Source organism: Pan paniscus, chromosome 8 (genome assembly GCF_029289425.2).
Source record: "Pan paniscus chromosome 8, NHGRI_mPanPan1-v2.0_pri, whole genome shotgun sequence".
Classification (NCBI taxonomy): Eukaryota; Metazoa; Chordata; class Mammalia; order Primates; family Hominidae; genus Pan; species Pan paniscus.
The window spans coordinates 145522547-145549457 of record NC_073257.2 but is presented as its reverse complement, the minus strand read 5'-3'; the positions used below and the strand labels follow the sequence as shown (position 1 = coordinate 145549457).

The 26911-nt window shown below is 47.5% G+C and overlaps 1 protein-coding gene across 2 annotated transcripts; it reads right to left on the bottom strand.

Annotated features, from left to right (window-relative positions):
• Positions 1-52: 52 nt before the first annotated feature.
• MTG1 (mitochondrial ribosome associated GTPase 1) lies at positions 53-26355 on the bottom strand. 2 transcript variants are annotated; one of them, XM_003816249.5, is made up of 11 exons: positions 26099-26355; positions 24764-24828; positions 24287-24391; positions 22029-22109; positions 21320-21376; positions 20929-21019; positions 18925-18986; positions 18273-18369; positions 17688-17769; positions 947-1059; positions 53-513 (listed from the first exon to the last, which is right to left on the bottom strand). In XM_003816249.5, exons 1-11 carry the CDS (start codon positions 26208-26210, stop codon positions 374-376), a joined length of 1005 nt encoding a protein of 334 aa, XP_003816297.1. In that variant the 5' UTR covers positions 26211-26355; the 3' UTR covers positions 53-373. The 2 variants fall into 2 exon arrangements, 1 of the variants encoding a protein (XP_003816297.1); XR_008620056.2 differs by lacking the exon at positions 53-513 and adding an exon at positions 2585-4789.
• Between the last annotated feature and the right edge of the window lie 556 nt (positions 26356-26911).

Genomic DNA, 26911 nt, shown 5'->3' with positions numbered 1-26911 from the left:
GCACTACGGTGCACCTCACAGGCCAGTAAGAAACAGGCTCTTTAACTGGAGATTTTAAAGGTTACAGGTTATAGCTTTAACTCCTTCTGAGAGAGCATCCATTTCTCAAGAGGCCTGAGCAGGAAGCTCCGGGAGAACCAAGCATGCGGAGCTTCTCAGGGACATCCACTGGGAAGCCTGGTGTCCACTCCCACCTGCTGGGCCCCTGCAACTGGTGTCCCTGGAGCTGGCCAGGCTGTGGGGCGCCAGAGAGCACAGCACCCTAGTGACCAGCATGGAGCTTCTGGACCGGGTGAGCTGTCTTGAGCCTCAACTACCCAGGTCAGGAGGTCTAGGAGGCCACATGCCTCCGGCCCTCCCTACCCGGACAAATTCAGGGCAAAGTCTCAGCCGGGGGGTGGCCCCGCAGGACGTCGAGGTCCAGCATCACGGAACCCAGCAGCCCACGGCGGAAAGTCTGCAGGAAGTCACGGGCTGCCGCAGGATAGTTAGGCTGAATAACGTTCACGTTACCTGGGGGACGGGAGGGTTCAGTGAGGAAGGAGCCTTCACAGCAGGACGGGCCCAGCCCTTACCCACCTGAGGGACCAGCCCTAAGAGGCTCCATGATGGCATCAGGGAAGCCCAGGGAACGGGATCACACTCAGAAAGAAAACAGCTTGAGCTGCGCTGCCCGGAGCCTCCAAGGCCAGGCATGTGAGGCCTGCAGGTGTCCACCTAGCACTGCCCAATACGCGGCAGGGCTGGTCTCACCCTCGGAAGCCGGGACTACAAGCCCTTCCTCTCCAGAACTTTCTGTAGCTCCCCTGCCCTGAAACCCATTCCCAGAAGGCCCGCCGCATGCTCCTTGACACGTTCCTCTCCTCCCTGCCTCCTCCAGGGATGGCCGGGGTCCCCCGGGGTGATGGGGTGAGGCTCCGGTGCCCACGTCAGCGACCTCACTCACCCGTGCCCGTGAGCACCTTCACCTTCTGCGTCTTCCCCAGCTTCACAGCCACACTCTTCAGCACGCGCTCTATGTTGTCACAGGCACTGCCCAGGCCGTAGTGCTGCACGTACCTGCACATAGGCTGCAGGTCAGCGCCAGGGGGCCCAGCACTGACACCGCGTGGCCAGCCAGGCCGGGCCCTTCCTCCTGAATGCCACAAAGGCCACGGCCAGGCACCTCCTGTGGGTGACAGTGACTGCGGCGCTGTGGATGACCAAGATGAGACTGCAGGTGACTGGTGCTGGGCCCTGGGGGAGAGCCACTATCTAAGAATCATCCCTGAGCTTTGTCCTGTGTGGCCACGGCCAGCAGCATGGGGGGCGGCTCCCACCACCAGAGCCCTTGCTGCAGCGGGAGGAGTAACAGCTGTTCACACACACAGGCTTCATCCACTCTATCCGGGGTAGGACAGGCAGGCCTCTGTGCAGGCCCAGGTCCTGGAAACTAAAAGAGGAGCACAGCAGACCATCTGCAAACATACTCTCTTTGCTGCTAAGGATGGCACTCGGTAACTTCCAGGCAGCCAGTACACCTGCATCCTCTCCACCCGGCTGGGTGTTTGAGCGGTGTTTTCCTAGCACAGGGACCAGCATGGGCTGACTAGGCACCCACCGCTGCTAAGCGTCACCCAGTGATTGTAACGGGCACTCTGACTCCTCACAGTGCAGGCTCTGGGCAGAGAGGCCTGGAGGGAAAGGCCAGCACAGAGCAGCCACTCACAGGGACAAACACCACCCTAAGCCTTGGGAGCCCGACTAACCCAGACCCAACACTCTCCCAACCTTCCTGACAGCCAGGAGTGAGGGGAACCTGTCTCGTGGCTCCCACGAGGGCAGGCTCAACCTTGAGGAGGCTGGTGCCCTCGGACCTGGTCACAGCATGAGCCGGTAACAGAGGACTCACCCCAAGGCCCAGCAAAGCAAGACATGAGCTCAGAGCCCATGGGAGCATCAGAACCCTGAGTAACACAGGTTCTAAATCTAACTTCTCGGAGGCACCTAGCATGAGCTCTGAATCAGCAGCCTCAAGGGCCCCCTGGTGCTCCAAAAAAGCTGTCCCAGGAGAGAGGAGCAAGCCTGGAGGAGGCGCCCCGGACCGCCCCCGAGACCTGCCAATGAGAAGAACTCCTGAAAGGACCGGACTGTTTCCAATAATCTAACTGCCCCACAACAACGCCCAAGAATTTTTACAGGAATGTAGATACCCATCACCTAACAAGGTGAAACTCAAAATACATGGCATCCAGCCAGGCACGGTGGCTCATGCCTGTAATCCCAGAACTTTGGGAGGCCAAGGTGGACGGATCACTTGAGGTCAGGAGTTCGACACCAGCCTGTTCACCAATACGGTGAAACCCTGTCTCTACTAAAAATACAAAAATTAGCCAGCTGTGGTGGCACATGCTTGTAATCCCAGCTACTTGGGAGGCTAAGGCGGGAGAATCGCTTGAACCCGGGAGGCGGAGGCTGCAGTGGGCTGAGATTGTGCCACTGCACTGTAGCCTGGCTGGGCGACAGAGTGAGATGCCATCTCAAAAAAAGAAAAAAAGAAAATCATTGGTAGCTTGATGGGGATGGCACTGAATCTATAAATTACCTCGGGCAGTATGGCCATTTTCACGATATTGATTCTTCCTACCCATGAGCAAGGAATGTTCTTCCATTTGTTTGTGTCCTCTTTTATTTCCTTGAGCAGTGGTTTGTAGTTCTCCTTGAAGAGGTCCTTCACATCCCTTGTAAGTTGGATTCCTAGGTATTTTATTCTCTTTGAAGCAATTGTGAATGGGAGTTCACTCATGATTTGGCTCTCTGATTGTCTGTTGTTGGTGTATAGGAATGCTTGTGATTTTTGTACATTGATTTTGTATCCTGAGACTTTGCTGAAGTTGCTTATCAGCTTAAGGAGATTTTGGGCTGAGATGATGGGGTTTTCTAGATAAACAATCATGTCGTCTGCAAACAGGGACAATTTGACTTCCTCTTTTCCTAATTGAATACCCTTTATTTCCTTCTCCTGCCTGATTGCCCTGGCCAGAACTTCCAACACTATGTTGAATAGGAGCGGTGAGAGAGGGCATCCCTGTCTTGTGCCAGTTTTCAAAGGGAATGCTTCCAGTTTTTGCCCATTCAGTATGATATTGGCTGTGGGTTTGTCATAGATAGCTCTTATTATTTTGAAATACATCCCATCAATACCTAATTTATTGAGAGTTTTTAGCATGAAGGGTTGTTGAATTTTCTCAAAGGCTTTTTCTGCATCTATTGAGATAATCATGTGGTTTTTGTCTTTGGCTCTGTTTATATGCTGAATTACATTTATTGATTTGCGTATATTGAACCAGCCTTGCATCCCAGGGATGAAGCCCACTTGATCATGGTGGATAAGCTTTTTGATGTGCTGCTGGCCATCAGAGAAACGCAAATCAAAACCACAATGAGATACCATCTCACACCAGTTAGAATGGCAATCATTAAAAAGTCAGGAAACAACAGGTGCTGGAGAGGATGTGGAGAAATAGGAACACTTTTACACTGTTGGTGGGACTGTAAACTAGTTCAACCATTGTGGAAGTCAGTGTGGCGATTCCTCAGGGATCTAGAACTGGAAATACCATTTGACCCAGCCATCCCATTACTGGGTATATACCCAAAGGACTATAAATCATGCTGCTATAAAGACACATGCACACATATGTTTATTGCGGCATTATTCACAATAGCAAAGACTTGGAACCAACCCAAATGTCCAACAATGATAGACTGGATTAAGAAAATGTGGCACATATACACCATGGAATACTATGCAGCCATAAAAAATGATGAGTTCATGTCCTTTGTAGGGACATGGATGAAATTGGAAATCATCATTCTCAGTAAACTATCGCAAGAACAAAAAACCAAACACCGCATATTCTCACTCATAGGTGGGAATTGAACAATGAGAACACGTGGACACAGGAAGGGGAACATCACACACCTGGGACTGTTGTGGGGTGCGGGGAGGGGGGAGGGATAGATTTAGGAGATATACCTAATGCTAAATGACGAGTTAATGGGTGCAGTACACCAGCATGGCACATGTGTACATATGTAACTAACCTACACATTGTGCACATGTACCCTAAAACTTAAAGTATGATAATAATAAAATAAAAGAAAAAGAAAAAAAATATATATATATACATATATCATCCAAAAATTGCCAGGCCTACAAAGCAAAAAAACAGACCCCCTAATGAGAAGAAAAATCAGTCAACTCAAACTGACCCAATGTTAGAATTAGCAGACAAGACATTAAATCTAAGCTGAAACATGAAATATATTTTTTAAAACGATCCAAACTCAACTTGCGGAAGTGAAAACTATGAAAACTACTGAGTGGGATGAACAGCAGATTATACATTGCAGAAGAAAAGATGAGTGAACCCGAAGACACAGCAACAGAAACCACAAAACAGGCACAAAGCTTTACTGAGCTGCAGTGGGGCAAAGCCAAGCACCCTGACGCCCGCCTGCCCGACACCCGCCTGCCCGACACCCGCCTGCCCGACACCCGCCTGCCCGACACCCACCTGCCCGACACCCGCGTGCCGACACCCGCGTGCCTGATAACTGCGTGCCTGATAACTGCGTGCCTGATAACTGCGTGCCTGATACCCACGTGATACCTGTGTGCCTGAGGCCCACGTGCCTGATACCGGCATGCCTGATAACTGCATGCCTGATACCCACCTGCCTGATACCCGCATGCCTGATACCTGCGTGCCTGAGGTCCTGAGGAGTAGACGGACAGAAAAAACACCTGCAGATATGAAGTTTCAAAAAGATGCAAATTTCATGAAAACTACAAAGACCCAGATCCAAAAATCTCAATGAACTACAAGCACAAGGAACACATAGAAAACCATACCAAGGTCCATTGTAATCAAGTTGCTCAAAAGCACTGAGAGAGAAAATCCTGGAAGCAGCAGAGGAACAAACAAACACGACCACAGATGGCTCATCAGACACCACGCAGGTGAGAAAGGGAGACCAACCCCTCTCAAGCACTAAAAAACCCCATCAATCTGGAATTCTACACGTAGAGAAAATATCTTTCAAAACAAAGGTGAAATAAAGACATCTTCAGACAACCAAAAGCTGAAAGAATTCATCACTAGCAAACCTGCCTTACAATACATGTTAAAGGAAATCCTTCAGACAGAAGTAAAATCACACCAGAAGGAAACCTGGACCTACACAAAGAAATGAGTGCAGGACCCGTCTATGAAAAAACAGGGGCTCCCGCTCCCGCTCCGCTACCTCTCTCTCCCTCTCCACGGTCTCCCTCTGATGCCGAGCCGAGGCTGGACTGTACTGCCGCCATCTCTGCTCACTGCAACCTCCCTGCCTGATTCTCCTGCCTCAGCCTGCCGAGTGCCTCCGATTGCAGGCGTGCGCCACCGCGCCTGACTGGTTTTCGTATTTTTTTGGTGGAGACAGGGTTTCGCTGTGTTGGCCGGGCTGGTCTCCAGCTCCTAACCACGAGTGATCCGCCAGCCTCGGCCTCCCTAGGTGCCGGGATTGCAGATGGAGTCTCGTTCACTCAGTGCTTAATGGTGCCCAGGCTGGAGTGCAGTGGCGTGATCTCGGCTCGCTACAACCTCCACCTCCCAGCCGCCTGCCTTGGCCTCCCAAAGTGCCGAGATTGCAGCCTCTGCCCGGCCGCCACCCCGTCTGGGAAGTGAGGAGCGTCTCTGCCTGGCCGCCCATCATCTGGGATGTGAGGAGCCCCTCTGCCTGGCTGCCCAGTCTGGGAAGTGAGGAGCGCCTCTTCCCGGCCACCAGCCCATCTAGGAAGTGAGGAGCGTCTCTGCCCGGCCGCCCATCGTCTGAGATGTGGGGAGCGCCTCTGCCTGGCCGCGACCCCGTCTGGGATGTGAGGAGCCCCTCCGCCCGGCAGCCACCCCGTCTGGGAAGTGAGGAGCGTCTCCACCCGGCCAGCCACCCCGTCCGGGAGGGAGGTGGGGGTCAGCCCCGGCCCGGCCAGCCGCCCCGTCTGGGAGGGAGGTGGGGGGCGCCTCTGCCCGGCTGCCCCTTCTGGGAAGTGAGGAGCCCCTCTGCCCCGCCACCACCCCGTCTGGGAGGTGTACCCAACAGCTCATTTAGAACTGGCCATGATGACGATGGCGGTTTTGTCGAATAGAAAAGGGGGAAATGTGGGGAAAAGATAGAGAAATCAGATTGTTGCTGTGTCTGTGTAGAAAGAAGTAGACATAGGAGACTCCATTTTGTTCTGTACTAAGAAAAATTCTTCTGCCTTGGGATGCTGTTGATCTATGACCTTACCCCCAACCCGGTGCTCTCTGAAACATGTGCTGTGTCCACTCAGGGTTAAATGGATTAAGGGTGGTGCAAGATGTGCTTTGTTAAACAGATGCTTGAAGGCAGCATGCTCGTTAAGAGTCATCACCACTCCCTAATCTCAAGTACCCAGGGACACAAACACTGCGGAAGGCTGCAGGGTCCTCTGCCTAGGAAAACCAGAGACCTTTGTTCACTTGTTTATCTGCTGACCTTCCCTCCACTATTGTCCTATGACCCTGCCAAATCCCCCTCTGCGAGAAACACCCAAGAATGATCAATTAAAAAAAAAAAAGAAAGAAAAGAAAACACAAAGAAAGGAGAAGGTGTGGATGGTAAACTGATGGGAAAATATATACAACTTTTTTTCTGGTATTTTATATTTCTTTAAAAGATAACTGTATGAAGGAAAGAAAGTATATCTGGAGGTTATAAAATATGTAAAGGTAAAATATATCATGATGATGATGGCACAAGGATCAGGATAAGAAAAACAGAAATGCATTATTGTAAGGTCATCACTTTAAAGACATACTATACACCCTAAAGCAACCTCTCCCAAAAGTTGTAGACAATAAGCTAACAAAGAAGATACAGTAGAATCATTTAAAAATATTCAATCCTAAAGAGGCAAGAGAGAGGAAAAAAGAAAACAAAAATTGAGACAAATGGGCCGGGCACGGTGGCTCACACCTGAAATCCCAGCACTTTGGGAGGCATGTGGATCACTTGAGGTCAGGAGTTCAAGACCAGCCTGGCCAACATGGCGAAACTCCCATCTCTACTAAAAACACACAAAAAAATTAGCCAGGCGCAGTGGCTCACACCTGTAATCCCAGCCCTTTGGGAGGCCGAGATGGGTGGATCACCTGAGATTAGGAGTTCAAGACCAGCCTGGCCAACATAGTGAAACCCCATCTCTACTAAAAATACAAAAACAATTAGCTGGGCATGGTGGCAGGCGCCTGTAATCCCAGCTACTCAGGAGACTGAGGCATGAAAATCATTTGAACCCAGGAGGCGGAGGTTGCAGTGAGACAACATTGTACCTCTGCACTCCAGCCTGAGAGACAGAGTGAGACTCTGTCTCAAAAAAACAAAAGTGGTGGCTATATTAATATCAGACAAGACAGATTTCAGAGCAGAGAATATTCTGAAGGATAAAAAAAGATCATTTCATAATGATAAAGGCATCAAATCATCAAGAGGACATAACAATCTCCTGAGCGTTTCTGTACCTAACAGCAGAGCTTCGAAATACACGAAGCCAAAACTGACTGAACAGCAAGAAGAAACAGAAATTCAGTTACAGTGGGAAATTTCAGTGCCCCTCTCACAATAATTGGTAGTACAAATAGAAAGTTACCAAAGTAGAAATAAAAAAATAAACATCGAATGGAAATCAATGACATAAAAAACAAAGACAACAGAAAGTCAATGAAACCAGAAGCTGATTCTTTGGGAAAAATCAATAAAATTAATAAGCCTCTAGCCAGACTGTTCTCTTCAACCTGATGAAGGGCATCTAAGAAACACCCATACCTAATACTGCACTCAATGGTAAAGAGACTAAAAGCTTCCTACCTTTGATCAGGAACAAAAAAAGATGTCTGTTCTCACCACATCTCAAGTACTAAAAAAACCTGTCAATTGTATTGAAGACTGTAGCCAGTGCAATAAAGCAAGAAAACAAAATATGGCATCTGGACTGGAAAAGAAAAAGTAAGATGATCTTTATTTGCAAATGACATAATTGTCTAGGTAAAAAATCTAACTGGAATCTACAAAGAGCTAATAGAATGAATAAATGAGTGTAGCAGGGTTACAAGATACAAGATCAATATACAAAAATCAATTCTACTTCTGTATACTAGCAATGAAAAATCAAAAGTGAACATAAAAACAATACCATTTACAATAGCATCAAAAATAGTAAAGAGTTAATAGAGGGAATGACATCACCAAATAGAGAAGTAGAAGCAATCTGGCTTCCCTCGCCCTCTCAAAGAAAACCAAAACCAAACATCCAGCGCCAAGAATATCACCAGCAATATTCCAGAACTCAAATCTGAGGATGAGACCAGAGAAGTGAAAAAAACTCCAAGCAGAAAGTAAGCTGCAAAAAACCTCTAAGCAAACATCCAAGAAAAAAAAAGCCAGACAGGAAAGCCTGGATAACAAATCCTTCAATGCAAAACCACAGACATATGTGCACAAGAAACAACAGCTAACGGAAAACCGCGACCTTCTCAAACAGACAAAGCAAAGAGCCAGTGGCCAACCCTAATGAGATGGCAACGTGTAAGCGCTCAAACCAAGAATTCAAGATAACAGTTAAAAAAAACTCAGCAAACTCCAATAAAACACAGAAAAACAACTCACAAATTTGTCAGACAAATTTAACAGAGATTGAAATTAAAAAAAAAATCAAACAGAAATCCTGGAAGTAAAAAATACATTTGCTGAAAAATATATTAGAGGCTCTCAACAGCAGAATGGACCAAGCAGAGGAAAAAATCAGTGAGCCTGAAGACTGGCTATTTGAAAACATGTAGAAGAGGAAAGAGGAAAAAGAAGAATGTAAAGGAATGAAGAACACATGCAAGATACAGAAAACTGCCTCAGAAGAGCAAACCTAGGAATTACTGGGGTTCAAGAAGGAACCGAGCAAGAGGAAGGCACAGAAAGTTTATTCAAAGAAATAATTACAGAAAAATTTTCAAACCTTCAGAAAGACATAAATGTCCAGGTACAGGGAGGTCAGAGATCACCAAACAGATTTAACCCAAATAAAACTACCCTACAGAATATAATAATCAAACTCTCAAAAGTCAAGGACAAAGAAAGAATCCTACAAGCAGTAAGTAGTACAAGTAGTAAGAGAAAAGCAGCAAATACATTTATAAAAGAGCTCCAGTGTAACTGGCAACAGACTTCTCCAGGAAATCCATATAGGCCAGGAGGCAGTGGGATGATATACTCAAAGTGCTGAAGGAAAAAAAAATGCAACTGTCAACTGAGGACACACCTTCAAACATGAAAGAGTAAAGCTGAGGGAATTCATCAGACCCAACTTACAAGAAATGCTAAAAAAAAGTTCTTCAATCTGAAAGAAAAAGACACTAATGTACAAAAAGAAAACATGTGAAGTATAAAACCCACTGGGAAAAGTAAACACACAGACTCAGAATAATACTGTGAATGTGGTGTGCATTCATTCACATCTCTAGTGTGAAGACTAAAAGAAAAATGTATCAAAAATAATAACTACAGCAACCTGGAAAGAGAGAGCCAATATAAAAAGAAATAAATTGAAATGACAAAACGTGAAAATTTGGGGGAAAGATGGAGTTAAAGTACAGAATTCTTTAGTTTCTCCTTTGTTTCTATTCTTTCCTCTGTGATCACAGATAAGGTGTCACGTGTTTAAAATGATTGTTTTTTAAGAGAGGGGTCTCACTCTGTCACCCAGGCTGAAGTGTGATGGCACGATCATAGCTCACTACAGCCTCAAACTCCTGGGCTCCAGCAATCCTCCTATCTCAGCCTCCTGAGTACCTAGGGTACAGTCACAGAGCACCACGCCCAGCTAAAATAACTAAATAACTTGTTATAAATATAAAATGCTTTTTGTAAGCCTGATGGTACACTACATATAATATATAGACTAAAAATACAAAGCAACAAATTAAAACATACCAACAGAGAAAATCTCTTAACCACATGCGAAGGAAGACAGTAAAAAAGGAAGAGAGGAGTTACAATCAGAAAACAAGCAACAAAATGGCAATATTAAGTCTTTATCCATAATAATATTGAAAGCAAATGTACTATATTCTCCAACTAAAAGACATAGAGTAGGCCAGGCACAGTGGCTCACGTTTGTAATCCCAGCGCTTTGGGAGGCCAATGTGGAAAGATCATCTGAGGCCAAGAGTTCAAGACCAGCCTCGGCAACATAGCAAGACCTCGCCTCTACAAAAAATAAATAAATAAATAAATAAAACAGCCAGGTGTGGTGGCACACGCCTGTAGTCCTAACTATCAGGAGGCTGTGGTGGGAAGACTGCTTGAGCCCAGGAGTTCAAGGCTACAGTGAGCTATGATCACACCACTGCACACCAGCCTGGGCAACAGAGTGAGACCCTGTCTCAAAAACAAGCAAAAAACACAGAGTGGATAAATGGATAAAAAACAAGATCAAACTATATGCTACCTATAAGAAACCGACTTTACCTATAAAGACATACACACACTGAAAGTCAAAGGGTGGAAAAACATATTCCATGTAAACAGAAACCAAAAAAAAAAAAAAAAGAGCAGGAATAGCTATACTTACAGATGACAGAACAGACTAAAAGTCAAAGACTGTATAAAGAGCAGGAGCAGCTATGCTTACACAAAATAGACTACAGGTCAGACTGTAAAAAGACACAGAGAAAGTCACTATACGATTGATAAAGGGGTCAATTCAGCAAGCAGATATAACAATTATAAATATCTATGCACCCAACACCAGAGCACCCAGATATATAAAGCAAACATTGATAGATTGAAAGTGAGAGGCAGAGTGCAATACAGTAATAGTAGGGGGCTTCAACACCCCCTCTCCGTAGGGAGTTTCCAGCCAGAAATCAACAGAAACACTGGAGTGAAACTACATGCTAGATCAATCAGGTCTAACTGACATTTACGGAACATTTCACCCAACTGCTGCAGAACACACATTCTTCTCATCGGCACATGGAACATTCTACAGAATATACCATATGTTAGGCCACAGAACAAGTTTCAACAAATCAAAATCTTATTGAGTATCTTTTCTGACTCGATGAAATAAAACGAGAAAAAGCAGTAACAAGAGGAACCTCAAAAACCACACAACACATGGAAATTAAACAACACGCCCCTGAATGATCAATGGGTTAATAAAGAAATTAATAAGAAAAATTTTAAATTTCTTCAAACAAACGGAAATGGAAACACAATATATCAAAGTCTATGGGATTCAGCAAAAGTGTTGCTAAGACGGAAGTTTATAGCAACAAACACCTACGCTAAAAAAAGCAGAAGACTTCAAATAACCTAACCATGAACCTCAAGGTACCAGAAAAGTGAGAGCAAACCAAATCCAAAATTAGTAGAAGAAAAGAAATAACAGAGATCAGGAGACTAGAGCAGAAATAAATGAAATTGAGTTGAAAAAAAAAATACCAAAGATCAATGAAACAAAAAATTATTTCAAAAACATAAACAAAATCCACAAACATTTAGCTAGAATTTTAAAAAGATCAAAATAAATAAAATCAGTAAACAAAAAAGGAGACATTACAACCAATACCACAGAAATACAAGGGATCATTAGGGACTACTACGAACAACTACACAGCAACGAACTGGAAAACCTAGACGAAAGGGATGAATTCCTGGATACAAACACCCTGCAAGACTGAGCCATGAAGAAATGGAAAAACCTGAACAGATCGATAATAAGTAACAAGATCAAAGCAGTAATAAAACGTCTTTCATAAAAGAAAATCCCAGGTCCTGATGGCTTCACTGCTGAACTATCAACAGTTAAGGAAGACCTAGTATCAACTGTACTCAAACTATTCAAAAAAACTGAAGGGGGGAACACTTCCAAAGTCACTGTATATGGCATTATCCTCCTACAAAAACCAGACAAGGATACGGCAGAAAAAGAAAACGACAGGCCAATATCCCTGATGAACACAGATGCAGAAATCCTCAACAAATGACCAGCAACCCAAATTCAACAACATGTTACAAAGATCATTCACCACGATCAAGTGGGATGTATCTCAAGGTTGCAAGGATGGTTTAACACATGCATATCAATAAACATATAACATTAAACAGAACCAAGGAAAAAAAACAATCATTTCAACAAATGCTGAAAAAGCATTCAATAAAATTCAGCATCACTTCATGATAAAAGCTCTCAGCAAACTGAGTATAGAAGGAACACACCTCAAAACAATAAAGGCCACGCATGACAAGCCCACAGCCAACAGTATATTGAACAAGGAAAAACAGCTTTTCTCCAAGATCTGGAACAACACACAGATGCCCATTTCTACCACTTTTATTCAACAGAATACTGGAAGTCCTACCCAGAACAATTAGGCAAGAGAAAGAAATAACAGTCACCCAAATTGGAGAGGAAGAAGTCAAAATTATCCTTATTCACAGATGACAATCTTATATTGGGAAAAACTGAAAGACTCCACCAAAAAACTATTAGAACTGATAAAAAGGTTTCAGTAAAGTTGCAGAATTCAAAACCAACATAAAAAAATCAGCAGCAGGTAATCGGAAAAAGAAATCAGGCCAGGCACGGTGGCTCACGCCTGTAATCCCAGCACTTTGGGAGGTCAAGGCAGGCGGATTACCTGAGGTCAAGAGTTCGAGACCAGCCTGACCAACGTGGAGAAACCCCATCTCTACTAAAATTACAAAAAATGAGCCGGGCGTGGTGGCACACGCCTGTAATCCCAGCTACTCGGGAGGCTGAGGCAGGAGAATCGCTTGAACCCAGGAAGCGGAGGTTGCGGTGAGCCAAGATCACGCCATTGCACTCCAGACTGGGCAACAAGACCGAAACTCCATCTCAAAAAAAAAAAGAAATCAAGAAAATCCCATTTATAATAGTTACAAAAATATAAAATACCTAGGAATAAATCTGACCAAAGAAGTGGAAGATCTCTACAAGGAAAACTATAAAACACTGATAAAAGAAATTGAAGAGGACACATAAAAAATGGAAAGATATTCCATGCTTATCAGTCAGAAGAATACTGTTAAAATGTCACCACCCAAAGCAATTTACAGATTTAATGCAATCGTTATCAAAATAGCAATGACACTCTGCAAAGAAATAGAAAAACAATCCTAAAATTTGTATGGCACCACTAAAGGCCCCAAACAGCCAAAGCAAACCTGAAGCAAAAAGAACAAACCTGGAGGCATCACGCTACCTGACTTCAAAATATTCGTAGTAACCAAAAACAGCATGCTACTGGCATAAAACACATACACAGAACAGTGGAACAGACCAGAGAACCCAGAAATACATCCACACATTTACAGCCAACTCATTTTTGACAAAGGTGCCAAGAACATACACTGGGGAAAGGACAGTCTCTCCCATAAAGGGTGCTGGTTAAACTGGATAACCACAGGCAGAATGAAACTAGACCCCATCTCTCACAATATACAAAACCAAATCAAAAGGGATTAAAGACTTAAATCTGGCCGGGTGCGGTGGCTATTACAGGCCAAGGCAGGTGGATCACGAGGTCAGGAGTTCAAGACCAGCCTGGCCAAGATGGTGAAACCCCGTCTCTACTAAAAATACAAAACTTAGCCAGGTATGGTGGCGGGCACCTGTAGTCCCAGCTACTTGGGAGGCTGAGGCAGAGAACTGCTTGAACCCAGGAAGCAGGGGTTGCAGCGAGCCGAGATCGTGCCACTGCACTCCAGCCTGGGTGACAGAGTGAGACTCCTTCTCAAAAAAAAAAAAAAAAAAGACTTAAATCTAAGACCTGAAACTTCAAAACTGCTAGAAGAAAACGTAAGGGAAACGCTTCTGGAAATTGGTCTGGGCCAGATTTTTTTTGTATAAGACCTCAAAAGCACAGGCAACAAAAGCAAAAATAATAATAATAATAATAGGCAAATGTAAAAAAATTTACATCAAGCTGAAAAGCTTCTGCACAGCAAAGGAAACAATCAGCAAGCCAGGCATGGTGGTACGTGCCTATAATCCCAGCTACTTGGGAGGCTGAGGCAGGAGGATCTCTTGAGCCCAAGAGTTCGAGGCTGCAGTGAGCTGTGATCGCACCACTGCACTCAGCCTGGACGGCACGGCAAGACCCGAAGCAAGAAACGAAACTATCAAAGCACTGACAAGATAATCTACAGAATAGGAGAAAATATCTGCAAACTACCCAACAAGGAATTAATAACCAGATTATATAAGCAATTCAACTCAACAGCAAAAAAAACCACATAACTATTTAAAAATGGACAGAAGATCTGAATAATTATTTCTCAAAAGAAGACATACAAATGGCCAACAAGTGTATGAAAAAATGCTCAACATGACTAATCACCAGAGAAATGCAAATCAAAACCACAATGAGATTTCATCTCACCCTAGTTAAAATGGCTTTTATTAAAAAACACAGGGAATAGCAGATGCTGTTGAGGATGTGGAGAAAGGGGAGCCGTCGTACACTGTTGGTGGGAATGTAAGTTAGTACAGCTACTATGGAAAACAGTACGGAGGTTCTTCAAAACACTACAAATAGAACTGCCATAGGATCCAGCAATCCCACTACTGGGTATAGACCCAAAAGAATGGAAATCAATATACTGAAGAAATACTGCACTCCCATGCTCACGGCAGCACTACTCACAATAGCCAAGATATGCAATCTACCTAAGTGTCCATCAAAGGATGATGGATACAGAAAATGTGGTACATAAAACACAATGAAATATTAGCCATAACAAAGGACGAAATCTTGTCATTTGCAGTAATACAAACAGAACTGGAGGTCATTCTGTTAAGCGAAATAAACAGGCACAGAAAGACAAATGATGCATGTTCTAACTCAAATGTGGGAGCTAAAAATGTGGACTTCATTAAGACAGAGAGCAGACTGGTGATTACCAGAGGTGAGGGGGAAGAGGGGATGAACAGAGGTTGATTAATGAATAGTTCGGTAGGGTGACTACAGTTAACAGGAATCTACAGTATATTTCAAACACCAGAAGAGAGCAATTCAAATGTTTCCAGCATGAAGATAAATGTTTGGGATGATGGATATCCCAATTACCCTGATCTGATCATTACACATTGTATGAATGCATCAAAATATCATAGGTACCCTGAAAACATCTACTTTGTATCAAAAGATAAATCTTAGCATTAAAAGTTTAAAAAAGAGTTCAATATAAATCTTACAAAAGGTATAAAAAACCTAGTACTGTAAACTACAAAACACTGCAAAGAAAAACTAAAGACCTAAATAAATGAAGAGATACACTGTATTCACGGGTCAGAGACTCAGTGTTACAATATTGTCAATTCTTCCCCAGACTGACCTATAAATTCAGGGGAATCTGCCACCCGGCCTCAAGAAACATAGGGATTTTTGTAGAAACTGACAAAGTGACTGAAAAATGCATGAGAATGCAAAGAACCAGGAAAAGACAAAGCAATTTTGACAAAGAAGAGTGGGGGGTACCAGCACTGCCTGATTTCAAATCTCATATTAAATTAGAAGCAGTTACCAAGACGGTCGGTCACACAGAAAAGTGACACAGTTAGAGTCCACAAACAGACCCACGTATATGGACAACTGATTTGCGACAAAGATGCAAAGACAATTCAGCGGAGAAAAGACAGTCTTTGCAACACATGTTTCCGGAACAACTGGTTCTCCATGTGCAAAAAAAAAAGAACTTCAATCTGCAGCTTGTACCATATACCAAAAAATCAGAAAGGATCATAGCCCTAAATGTAAAACCTAAAACCATCTATCTTCAATGAGGAAACCCTTGTGACCCTGGTTTAAGCAAAGATTTCTTAGATATGACAACAAGAGCACTCTGGAAAAGATCTAGCTGATAAACTGGACTGCATGAAAATTAACAATTCTACTCCTCGGAAGACACTGCTAAGAGGGCTGAAAAGACAAGGCACAGACTTAAAGAAAGTATTTACAAACCGTATCTCTCATTAAGGACTTGCATCCAGAATATATTAGAAAAAGATTACAGGCTGGGCATGGTGCCTCATGCCTATAATCCTAATGCTTTGGGAGGCTGAGGCAGGCAGATCCCTTGAGCCCAGGAGTTCAAGACCAGCCTGGGCAACATGGGGAAACCCTGTCTCTACAAAAAATACAAAAATCAGCTATGTGTGGTGGCACACGCCTGTAGTCTCAGCTACTTGGGAGGCTGAAGTGGGAAGATTGCTTGAGCCCAGGAGGTCAGGCTGCAGTGAGCTGAGACTGTACCACTGCACTTCAGCCTGGGTAACTGAGACCCTGTCTCAAAAAAAAAAAAAAAAAAAAAAGATTAAAACTTAGCAATAAGGAAAGAAACAACTCAGTTAAAAAAAAAAAAGGGAAAAGGATTTGAACAGACATTTCCCCAGAGAGGGATGACAAATAAGCACATGAAGATGCTCAACGTCACTGTCATCAGGGAAATGCAAATTGAAATGCTATGCGACACCCCTACACGCCCGCCCGTCAGACAGGCCAAAGTTAAAAGACTGATCTTAGAGAAACTGAAGGACTCATTCCCTGCTTGCCAACATATAAAACAGTGTAACTACCTTGGAAAACAATGTGGCGGTTTCTTAAAAACTCAAACATATGCCTCCCCTATGATCCGGCCACTCTACTCGTAGGTATTAACCCAAGGGAAACGAAAGCCCGGGTCTACACAAAGACCTGTCGGTACATGAATGTTCACAGCAGCTTTATCTGCAATAGCCAAAACCTGCAAACAACCCACATATCCATCAACAGGTGAAGGGATAGACTGCAGCGCACCTGGACACTGAAACCGCCTGGCAACAAAAAGGATGAATGACGGACAACACGCTACGACACACGGGGATCACACAACAATCGTGCCGACTGACAGATCAACAAGAGTGCACATCCTGTGTGATTCCATCTACGTGGAATTCTAGAAAACCCAAAGCAATCTACAGGGACAGAAGACGGCTGCCTGGGCTCGGGGAGGCGCAGGAAGGTGTGATCACGAAGGAGCACAGGGACTGGGGGTGACGGGAACGCTCGTTTCCTTGATTTCATGAAGGAGGAGCAGGGACTGGGGGTGACGGGAACGCTCATTTCCTTGATTTTACGAAGGAGGAGCAGGGACTGGGGGTGACGGGAACGCTCGTTTCCTTGATTTCACGAAGGAGGAGCAGGGACGGGGGGTGACGGGAACGCTCGTTTCCTTGATTTCACGGAGGAGGAGCAGGGACTGGGGGTGATGGGAACGCTCGTTTCCTTGATTTCACGAAGGAGGAGCAGGGACGGGGGGTGACAGGAACGCTCGTTTCCTTGATTTCACGAAGGAGGAGCAGGGACTGGGGGTGATGGGAACGCTCGTTTCCTTGATTGTGTGTTGCTTTCACAGACGTATAGCCATACTCCCAAACTTGTCCAACTGGACGCTTTAAACGATGTGCAGGTTACCGTGTTTATAATACCTTTCTAATGCTGGGGGTTTTTTTGTTTGTTTTTTTTTTTAAATGAGGTGACTAGGAGGAGGGGCCCCAGCTGCCCTGCATTCACTGCACTCACCCAAAGCGCTGGTGTTTGTTGAGGGTGTACAGCAGGTAGTCAGCCATGGTCTCCTCCCCGACCAGGTGGTCCAGCACTGTTCCTGTGGAAGCAGCAGCCGAGGTGAGCACTGGAAACAGCCACATCTATGTTCCTGCCAAGTTCAAACACATCCCTTCCAGTCCTAGCCCAAAGACACCATGCCGTGAGGAAGAGGCCACCCACTGACAAAGACACTAACCAAGAGGACGGCACTCGGCTGTGGTCCCGGCCCCCACTCCTGCCTGGCACCTGCGACCAACCTCTCTGCTCTGGTCCGTCAACTCGGCTGTGCTCCCGGTCCCCACTCCTGCCTGACACCTGCCACCAACCTCTCTGCCCTGGTCCGTCAAATGGGGAAAGCGAAGGCCACTCATGCGGCAGGGTGGAATGGTGACCAGTGCCTGTCAGCTGTGCACTATTACAGCTCTCACACTAAGCTTCGAGGAAGGTCTGGCAGCAACCAGGTTAAAGGCAGTAACAACTCCCGTCTAGGGGCCCTGTGCCAAAGCCAGCCCTAAAGGTGGGGTGGCAGGGGCCCCGGTCCCAGCCCCAGCCCCGGCTCACCACACAGGGCCAGCTTCAGGCCTGTCTCCACACTTTCAATCCGAGGAGCCAGCACGCCAGGAGTGTCCAACAGGAACATCAGGGGCCGCTCAGAGACCTGTGTGGGCACAGAGGGCATGATCAGGCCGCGGTGGCAGCCTCCCACCCAGGTGGGCCACTCAGGAAGCCTGGGCAGCCCCTGGCACCCAATGCTCCGAGGAAGGCCTCAGGGACCCAACCCCATGGCAGCGTCACTCTCACCAAGCTCTAGGGTTCCCCAGAGGATCTAATTCCCACTTAATTTGGAGAATAAATAAAAGCGTCAGGTCCCAACAGCTTGTCTTCTGCTCCCAAGGAGAACACAAGGAAGGGAGTGGAGGGTGGGGCGGGGGGCGCCACACTCAGGTCTGTCCCGACCACTGCATGGCCCTGGACAGTGGCCTCATCTGGAAATGGGGAAAACAGCGTGCCCTCCCCAAAGGTTTGGCGCAAAGACTATGAGGACTGTGGAGTAAGGGCAGGGGCAGTGCCTGCCCCAGGGGTGCTCAGCGGGGACACTGAGTGGAGGGGAGGGAAGCGTGGTCAGCAGCCGGAAGCCACGCAGAGGTCGGCAGGTGCCAGACGCCTGCAGAGCTCTTGACAGAGTGCTGGGCCTGGCCCCTGAGGACTCCACCTGAATTTTGGACATCACAGCTCTGGTGATCCCAGGCTCGCCACCCACCCTGGTGGCTTTCCCTGTAGGAAAAGGAGAAAAGGAGGCTCAAATGTATACTAAACACAGAAGCTGCAGAACAAGCAGGGAGACGTATGTAACAAACACATCTGACCAGCCAAGCAGGGAGACTATGTAACGAATGCAACTTACCAGCCAAGCAGGGAGACTTATGTAACAAACACAACTTACCAGCCAAGCAGGGAGACTATGTAACAAACACATCTGGCCAAAATGGAAACAACTAAAAGCCAGATGAGCTTCCCAAGGCTATAATTTGTTTCACTTTCAGTCCCAAACCAGCTCACAGCAAGGGCACTTTCCAAGCCACACAGAGACTGAGATTCTTCAACAAATGCACCAGAACTTAACTCCCCAGGACTGGAAAGGCACTGTCAGACTGCGGAGGTCAGACCTGAGCTGCTCCTTCCACACAGTCCCCCACCTCCCTCCTGGACCCACCCCTGCACCCCAAGGTCAGCCTGCCTCCCACAGCACTGTCCACAGGCGACTGGCTGCTCTAGGACCCAGCTCAGGGTGTGTCCCAAGGAGAGGCCACTCCACTGTGGACAAACAACCCAAGAATAAAAAACACAAGTGTCCATCCAGATGAATGGACAAGACAGGATGTGGTCTGTACACACAACGGGGTGATCAGCCTTAAAAAGGAATAAAATTCTGACACTCAGGACAACACAGACGAACCTTGAGGACATCATGATCGGTGACATCAGTCAGTCACAAAAGGCCAAGTACTGTGAGTCCACTTGGAGGAGGCAGTTACAGTCATCAAATTCACAGACAGAAAGTGGAACGGGAGGTGTAGGAGGCTGGGGGAGTGACTCTTTGTATTTACAGAGTTTCATTTTCAGGTAACCAAAATATCTGAAAATAGTGATGCTGGCTGCATAACCCTATAAATGCACTTAATACCACTGATAAAAAATAATACGCTTAAAAATAAACTTAAAAGAATAAATGACTGTAACAACGCTCCAATTAGCACCAAAAACACCCTCTCTGTAAAATAACAGTTCACCGTAGTTTAAAGCCTTCAGATTTGCACATCATGAATGGGTTTGTTAATAAATACCTTATTAATATGAAAAATGAAGCCAACAAGGACTTGAATTAAACTTGAAAACACTTAAGGAAAAGAGCCCACGGGGCAGTGAAGGGTGCTCAGGGCTCCTGCTTTGAATCAGAGTCTGAGAACAGGCACGGAGGGAGGAGAGGAGCGCCTGCGACTCCGGAGTCCAGGAACCCTCCAGCAAAGGCAAGGCGGACGCCATGGAGGAATGGCCTTGCAGCCTCCTTGCCTGATAATCCAGCCCCGTCTACTTCACACGCTTTGAATTCTCTGGATCAAAGGGATTTTTTTTTCTTTTTTTTTGAGACGGAGTCTCGCTCTGTCGCCCAGGCTGGAATGCAGTGGCACAATCTCAACTCACTGCAATCTCTGCCTCCCAGGTTCACGCCATTCTCCTGCCTCAGCCTCCTAAGTGGCTGGGACTACAGGTGCCCGCCACCACACCCACCTAATTTTTTGTATTTTTAGTAGAGACGGGGTTTCACCGTTTCAGCAAGAATGGTCTCAATCTCCTGACCTCATGATCCGCCCGCCTCGGCCTCTCAAAGTGCTGGGATTACAGGCGTGAGCCATGCGCCCGGCCAAAGGGATTTAAATAAATGAACAAATATCAAAGTTTAGAAAAGCCATCCTCATGTTAAAGATTTTAAAAGAGAGAAAAATTAAGTGTGAAATTCACAGAACGACCTGGTCCCACTGTTCAGCCCTCCTGTGAACTGGACTGAACGAGACAAGATGTGCTGTGGAGCTGCGGGGTCAGCAGAAGACTGGCGGTGCTCCTCGGGCACGTCCCCTCCGAGAAAGATGGAGGCATCAGCACATCAGCCGCACGCGCCAGTACCTTTCCTGAGGTGATCAGCCGCACGCGCCAGTACCTTTCCTGAGGTGCTGCCTCCGGAGGGAGTTGATGAGGGAGGACTTGCCCACGTTGGGGACCCCAATGACCATGATACAGTACTCCAGGTTCTGCGCAGGCAGAGAGAGGGGTCACAGGGCCCACCCTGGCCGCTAGAGCCTGAGACTCTGCAACCACACCCAGGCAAGGGGACCCCAGGCCAGGCCAGCTCAGGGAAGAAGGGAGGTTAACGCCGAGGCTCTGCCCACCCAGGGGACGGCCTCGGCCCTTTCCACTGAAGAGAATGAGAGGACAAAGGAGGGGCCTCCCTGCCTGGGGCGCTGCGCCTTCTCCTTGGAGAGGCCAGGCAGGAGGGGCTGGCCCATCCCACGCCCGCCTCCCACTCCCAGCTCTGGGCCCCACCAACGAACCTCTCTTCGGTGGTAGCGGTGGCTTCTCCCAATCAGTTCAGTGACCATCGGGAGGATCTGCAACAAACACCCACTCATGGAGCCACCCCAGGTCGGACCCCTGTGCACTGACCCGCTCCTTCTGCCACCTCAGAACAGGATTAGGGATTCCAGTGTCTCCACTTTCACATATCCGTTAGGAAAACAGAGACCTCATATCTGGAATTCTACCCAACATTTCACAGGCAAACTGGGCGTCACCCTTCATCTGGAGGTAGCACACCAAGTATCCGGTGTTGGGAAACTGGAGTTCTGTCCAGGTCACAGATGTCAGACTGAGCTCTGGGGCCGGGGACCACCTATGCCCGTCCCCTCCCATCAAAAACAAGCAGGGCAGACCCGGGGCTTCAGTGACAGCTGTAACTACCTTTTAATGAAGAAACACATCAAGCCAGAAAATTCTACCACATATAACTGGAAACATGAGCTACCTGAGTCTCCAAAAGACTCTGACCACCTACAACCCTGGAATGCGTCTACAGCCTGACCTTGTACCCTCAGTACAGGGAGACGCACTTGCCCCAGGAGATCGTATCCATGTGTGGCAGCTGGAAACCAACACCTAGGATCTTTTCCAAAGCTCTGCTTCTTACTAAAGCATAAAAGTTTATAATGCTCCTCGAACCTACTGAAGCAGAAGCGTCAGAGAGAGCACAGACGAAAAGCCTACCTGCTTGACATTTTCATCCTTTACACAGTTGGTAAAAATGACATTTTTTAGGCCTTCTCCTTCTAAGTGTTGCATAATTTTCTGAAAGACACAAAACATTTCTATTTTACTTTTTTTACTGGAGTCTCGGCTCTGTCACCCAGGCTGGAGTGCAGTAGCACAATCTCGGCTCCCTGCAACCTCCGCCTCCCTGGTTCAAGCGATTCTCATGCCTCAGCCTCCCGAGTAGCAGGGATTACAGGCATGCGCCACCACGCCCAGATAATTTTTGAATTCAGTGGCCTTAACATGCAGTGAAACCAGTGCAAAGCAGTATCATATTTCTAAACATCAGTGTTGTTAATCATCTGACCTAAAGTATGCCTGAGGCTTAAATCAACAAGTCCTTCACTGATTCAGCTGGTTTTATTTAGTTGTCCACGAAGATGACACGGATGGAGAGATCAAGAATAAGACACACACCTGAAACCACACACTCTGGGTAGTAAATGTACTTGGGTGTCCCTGCTCAGGGAGGCAGAAGGCAGGGCCACCCAGGGGCAAGTCTACCTCTCTCCCCTGATTCTTCAGAAGCACTGGCCTTTCTCTGACCAGGTCAGACACTGCTGTGCCCTATACTAGACGGCCACCCACCAGTCTACAAAAAGTCACATTTTCAAAGGCAGCAGTTGCCACTGATATGACGTAAAAGTACCAACTAGTGAAAACACTTGCAATGATTAAAAAAAAAAAAAAAAACAGGCTGGATGCAGTGACTCACGCCTGTAATACCAGCACTTTGGGAGAGCGAGGCGGGCGGATCATGAGGTCAGGAGACTGAGACCATCCTGGCTAACACGGTGAAACCCCGTCTCTACTAAAAATACAAAAAATTAGCTGGGCGTGGTGGCGGGCGCCTGTAGTCCTGGCTACTCAGGAGGCTGAGGCAGGAGAATGGCGTGAACCCGGGAGGCAGAGCTTGCAGTGAGTCAAGATTGTGCCACTGCACTCCAGCCTGGGAGACAGAGCAAGACTCTGCCTCAAAAACAAAAAAAAGAAAATAAGACACAAGACAAAGAGATAAAAGAAAAGACAGCTGTGCCTGGGGGACCACTACCACCAAGATGCAGAGACCGGTAGTGGCCCCAAATGTCTGGCTGCACTAATATTTATTGGATACAAAGCAAAAGGGGCAGGGTAAAGAATGTGAGCCATCTCCAATGATAGGTAAGGTCACGTGGGTCATGTGTCCACTGGACAGGGGGCCCTTCCCTGCCTGGCAGCCAAGGCAGAGAGAGAGGGAGAGAGAGAGACAGCTTACGCCATTATTTCTGCTTATCAGAGACTTTCGGTACTTTCACTAATTTACTACTGCTATCTAAAAGGCAGAGCCAGGTGTACAAGATGGAACATCAAGGCGGACTAGGAGCGTGACCACTGAAGCACAGCATCACAGGGAGACAGTTAAGCCTCCGGATAACTGCGGGCGGGCCTGACTGATGTCAGGTCCTCCACAAGAGGTGGAGGAGTAGACTCTTCTCTAAACTCCCCTGGGGAAAGGGAGACTCCCTTTCCCGGTCTGCTAAGTAGCGGGTGCTTTTCCTTGACACTGACGCTACCGCTAGACCACGGTCGGCTTGGCAACAGGCGTCTTCCCAGACGCTGGCATTACCGCTAGACCAAGGAGCCCTCTGGTGGCCCTGTCTGGGCATAATAGAAGGCTCACACACTTGTCTTCTGGTCACGTCTCACTATGTCCCCTCAGCTCCTATCTCTGTATGGCCTGGTTTTTCCTAGGTTATGATTATAGAGCGAGGATTATTATAATATTGGAATAAAGAGTAATTGCTACAAACTAATGATTAGTGATATTCATATACAATCATATCTATGACCTATATCTAGTATAACTATTCTTATTTCATATATTTTATTACACTGGAAAAGCTCGTGTCCTCGGTCTCTTGCCTCGGCACCTGGGTGGCTTGCTGCCCACAATGCGCACTCACTGACCACTCGGGCTCTGGCAGCACAACCTGGCCACTTCCCACAGGAGACGTGCACTCCCTGGGTGTCCAGGTCACGAACCACACATTAGACAGGGGCACGCCATATGAGAAACGATGCTGGCACACTTCTGCAAAGCAAAGGGCTGTTTCTAAAGCAGAGCCTGCCTGGGCAAACTGACAAGTGTGCGTCCAGCAACTCTTCCGTTAGAACAAGCGACCTCGGGAAAACACAGCCACACTGCTGAAGGCGTCTGAGAGAAAGGCCTTTACCTGCTGCTCTGTAAGATCCGCCAAGTCCATCTTGTTGAGGACCAGCAAGTGAGGCTTAAGCCCAAGGGTTTCCTGAAACAGAGGGTTGCGGCCTGAAAGTGGGATGTGGCAAAATTAAGGTAAAAATTCCTCCAAAGCTTTACCAGCCAACCACCTTTTTTGCTTGCCATCAGTGAACGAATCATCACATCCTGCCAATTCATTCCTGAAGTACAGGAGGAAAGCCCCAGTTGGCAGGAACATTTAAACGGTTTCATAGCCTATCTAGAGGATTCCACTGCTGCACCGTACCGTCAGGCTTGAGTGACGCAGATATATGTATTCAAAGACACGCAGTCTGGACCCCACATCACAGATTCTGATTAACTGGTCTAGAAAGGGGCCTCGCAATACATATTTTTAAAAGCCTCCCCAGGTAATTCTAATGTGTAATATGACTTCAGGCAGAGGGGCCTCCCCTGCTCTGTGAAAGGATATCCGGGCATCGTGGACCTCGATGATACAGTCCACCAGCTTCAGGCTGCTCTGCATCTTCTTCAGCCCTGGAAAACAGAAGGACGCCTCAGCGAAGGGGCTCACAACCTTTCTAGAGTGACGGTTCAAGCTGAACCGTCCAGAATGACACGCCACCATAAATAACCTAAAAAGACTACATCTGAGGGAAGCGTACTAAGTAATGGTAACAGATAACATCCGCTGAGCGCCTCCTCCAAGGTCCGCACCCTCGGAGTGGGAGACTGGGAGGCACCCTGCCACAGGGTGGGCCATGTGTCAAAAGCCAGATGCAGTCTTCACCACCTGACTCATGGCTGACTCTGGGTGGAATATTTAACGTGCATGGGTGGTTTTTTTGTTTTTTGAGACAGAGTCTTGCTCTGTCACCCAGGCTGGAGTGCAGTGGCACGATCTCGGCTCACTGCAACCTCCGCCTGCCAGGTTCAAGCAATTCTCCTTCCTCAGCCTCCCGAGTAGCTGGGACTACAGGGACGCGCCACCATGCCGGGCTAATTTTTTGTATTTTTAGAAGAGACGCGGTTTCACCATGCTGGCCAGGATAGTCTCCATGTCCTGACCTCGTGATCTGCCCACCTCGGCCTCCCAAAGTACTGGGATTACAAGCTAACCAGGAATACCACACACAACCAAGATAACAAAGCTTCCAGCTTTCTTCCCCTCCAGTGTTGTCCGAAGACCGAGGACACAGCCTCAGTCACCCACACGGGCCCTTCTTCCCCCTCGGCCCCCAGTACACGCGGAGCCGACGCAGGAGTGGCCCTCACAACACCTAGACGGGCTGGGCTGGCCCCAGAGGTCTTCTTGGGGCCAAATTGTGACAAACAGTAAGAATTACCAAAGACGTTTAAGCAGGAGAACGACTCAAGATACCAGTTAAAACTGAACAGGTGCCTTCATACCCACTGTTTCATTTAGTCCCCAAAAGACTCAGAAAAGTCTATCTTGTCAAGAACATGTGGAAACGGAGGCTTCGGGGGATTAAAGGGGCAGAAGGCACTTGCTGGGAACAGAGGACAGGGGCGGCGGGCCAGAGGGAGGAGGTCAAGCAGGTCCTGGGTCCGAGGCTGCGCTGCGGGGGCACTCGCGGGAACAGGCATCTCTCGCAGATGCGCAGGGGAAGGGGTCCCGGCGGCTCCGGGAGCGGGTGAGAGCGGGGAAGGAGGGGAAACAAGGGAGGAGGGGCGGCGCCAGCCCAGGACGACCGGGAGAGGCAGGCGACGGCCGAAACGGGGGTGGGAGGGAAGCAGAGGCGCCGCGGCCGTAGGCATGACCTTGCCCCTCCCCGCCGTGCCTCACCCTTGGCCATGTGGCCCGGGAACCAGCGCGCCACGTCGCGACCGCACAGGGGGAAGTTCTCCCGCCAGGCGGCCTGGGCGGCGCTGCACAGCGCGCGCGGGGTCAGTCTCATGGCGGCGCCGTCCCCGGAAACGCTCCCGCAGCTGACCTCCTCTGCGCCGCTGCGACCCGCCTCTGAGGTTCCGGCGCTGCGGGCCTCCGGCACTGCGGGCTTCCGGCGCTCCAAGGGGCCGCAGCACGGCCTGCGCGTGCGCACGACGTTGCCTCCGCCCCCGGCGAAGCCCGGAGTGGGCGGGGCCCGGGCCCAGAGGGAGGGACGAATGGTGGGTCGAGCGTCGGGGCGGGACTGCGAGGAGACCCGGGGGTACGGGGAGGTTCCTGGGTTTTGTGGGTTTAAGTAATTCGCAGATTTATTAACATTCATTAAATATTAAAAATCATCGTTCTCCCTTAAGCATATCCTGAGTATAAGTGTAAAAATTTAGCAATCTCTTTTTACAATTTGGTTAAAATCTCTCAAATACTTTAAATTTACCTTATAAATGTAATCTCTTCATTTTCTTTTTAAGTACTTCAGGGTTTTTGTTTGTTTTGTTTTGTTTGAGACGGAGTCTCCGCTCTGTTGCCCAAGAGTGCAGTGGCACGATCTCGCTCATTGCAACCTCCAACTCCCGAGTTCAAGGGATTCTCCCACCTCAGCCTCCGGAGTAGCTGGGATTACTGGCGCCTGCCACCACGCCGGCTGATTTTGTATTTTTAGTAGAGATGGAGTTCCACCATGTTGGCCAGGCTGGTCTCCAACTCCTGACCTCA

Coding starts and splice junctions, on each gene's coding strand:
- MTG1 (XM_003816249.5), bottom strand. CDS start 26,210: ATGAGACTGACCCCGCGCGCGCTGTGCAGCGCCGCCCAGGCCGCCTGG. Junction 18,987..20,928: donor GAGGCAGCACCTCAGGAAAG/GTACTGGCGCGT, acceptor CTTTTCCTACAG/GGAAAGCCACCAGGGTGGGT. Junction 17,770..18,272: donor CCTGAAGCTGGCCCTGTGTG/GTGAGCCGGGGC, acceptor CTGCTTCCACAG/GAACAGTGCTGGACCACCTG.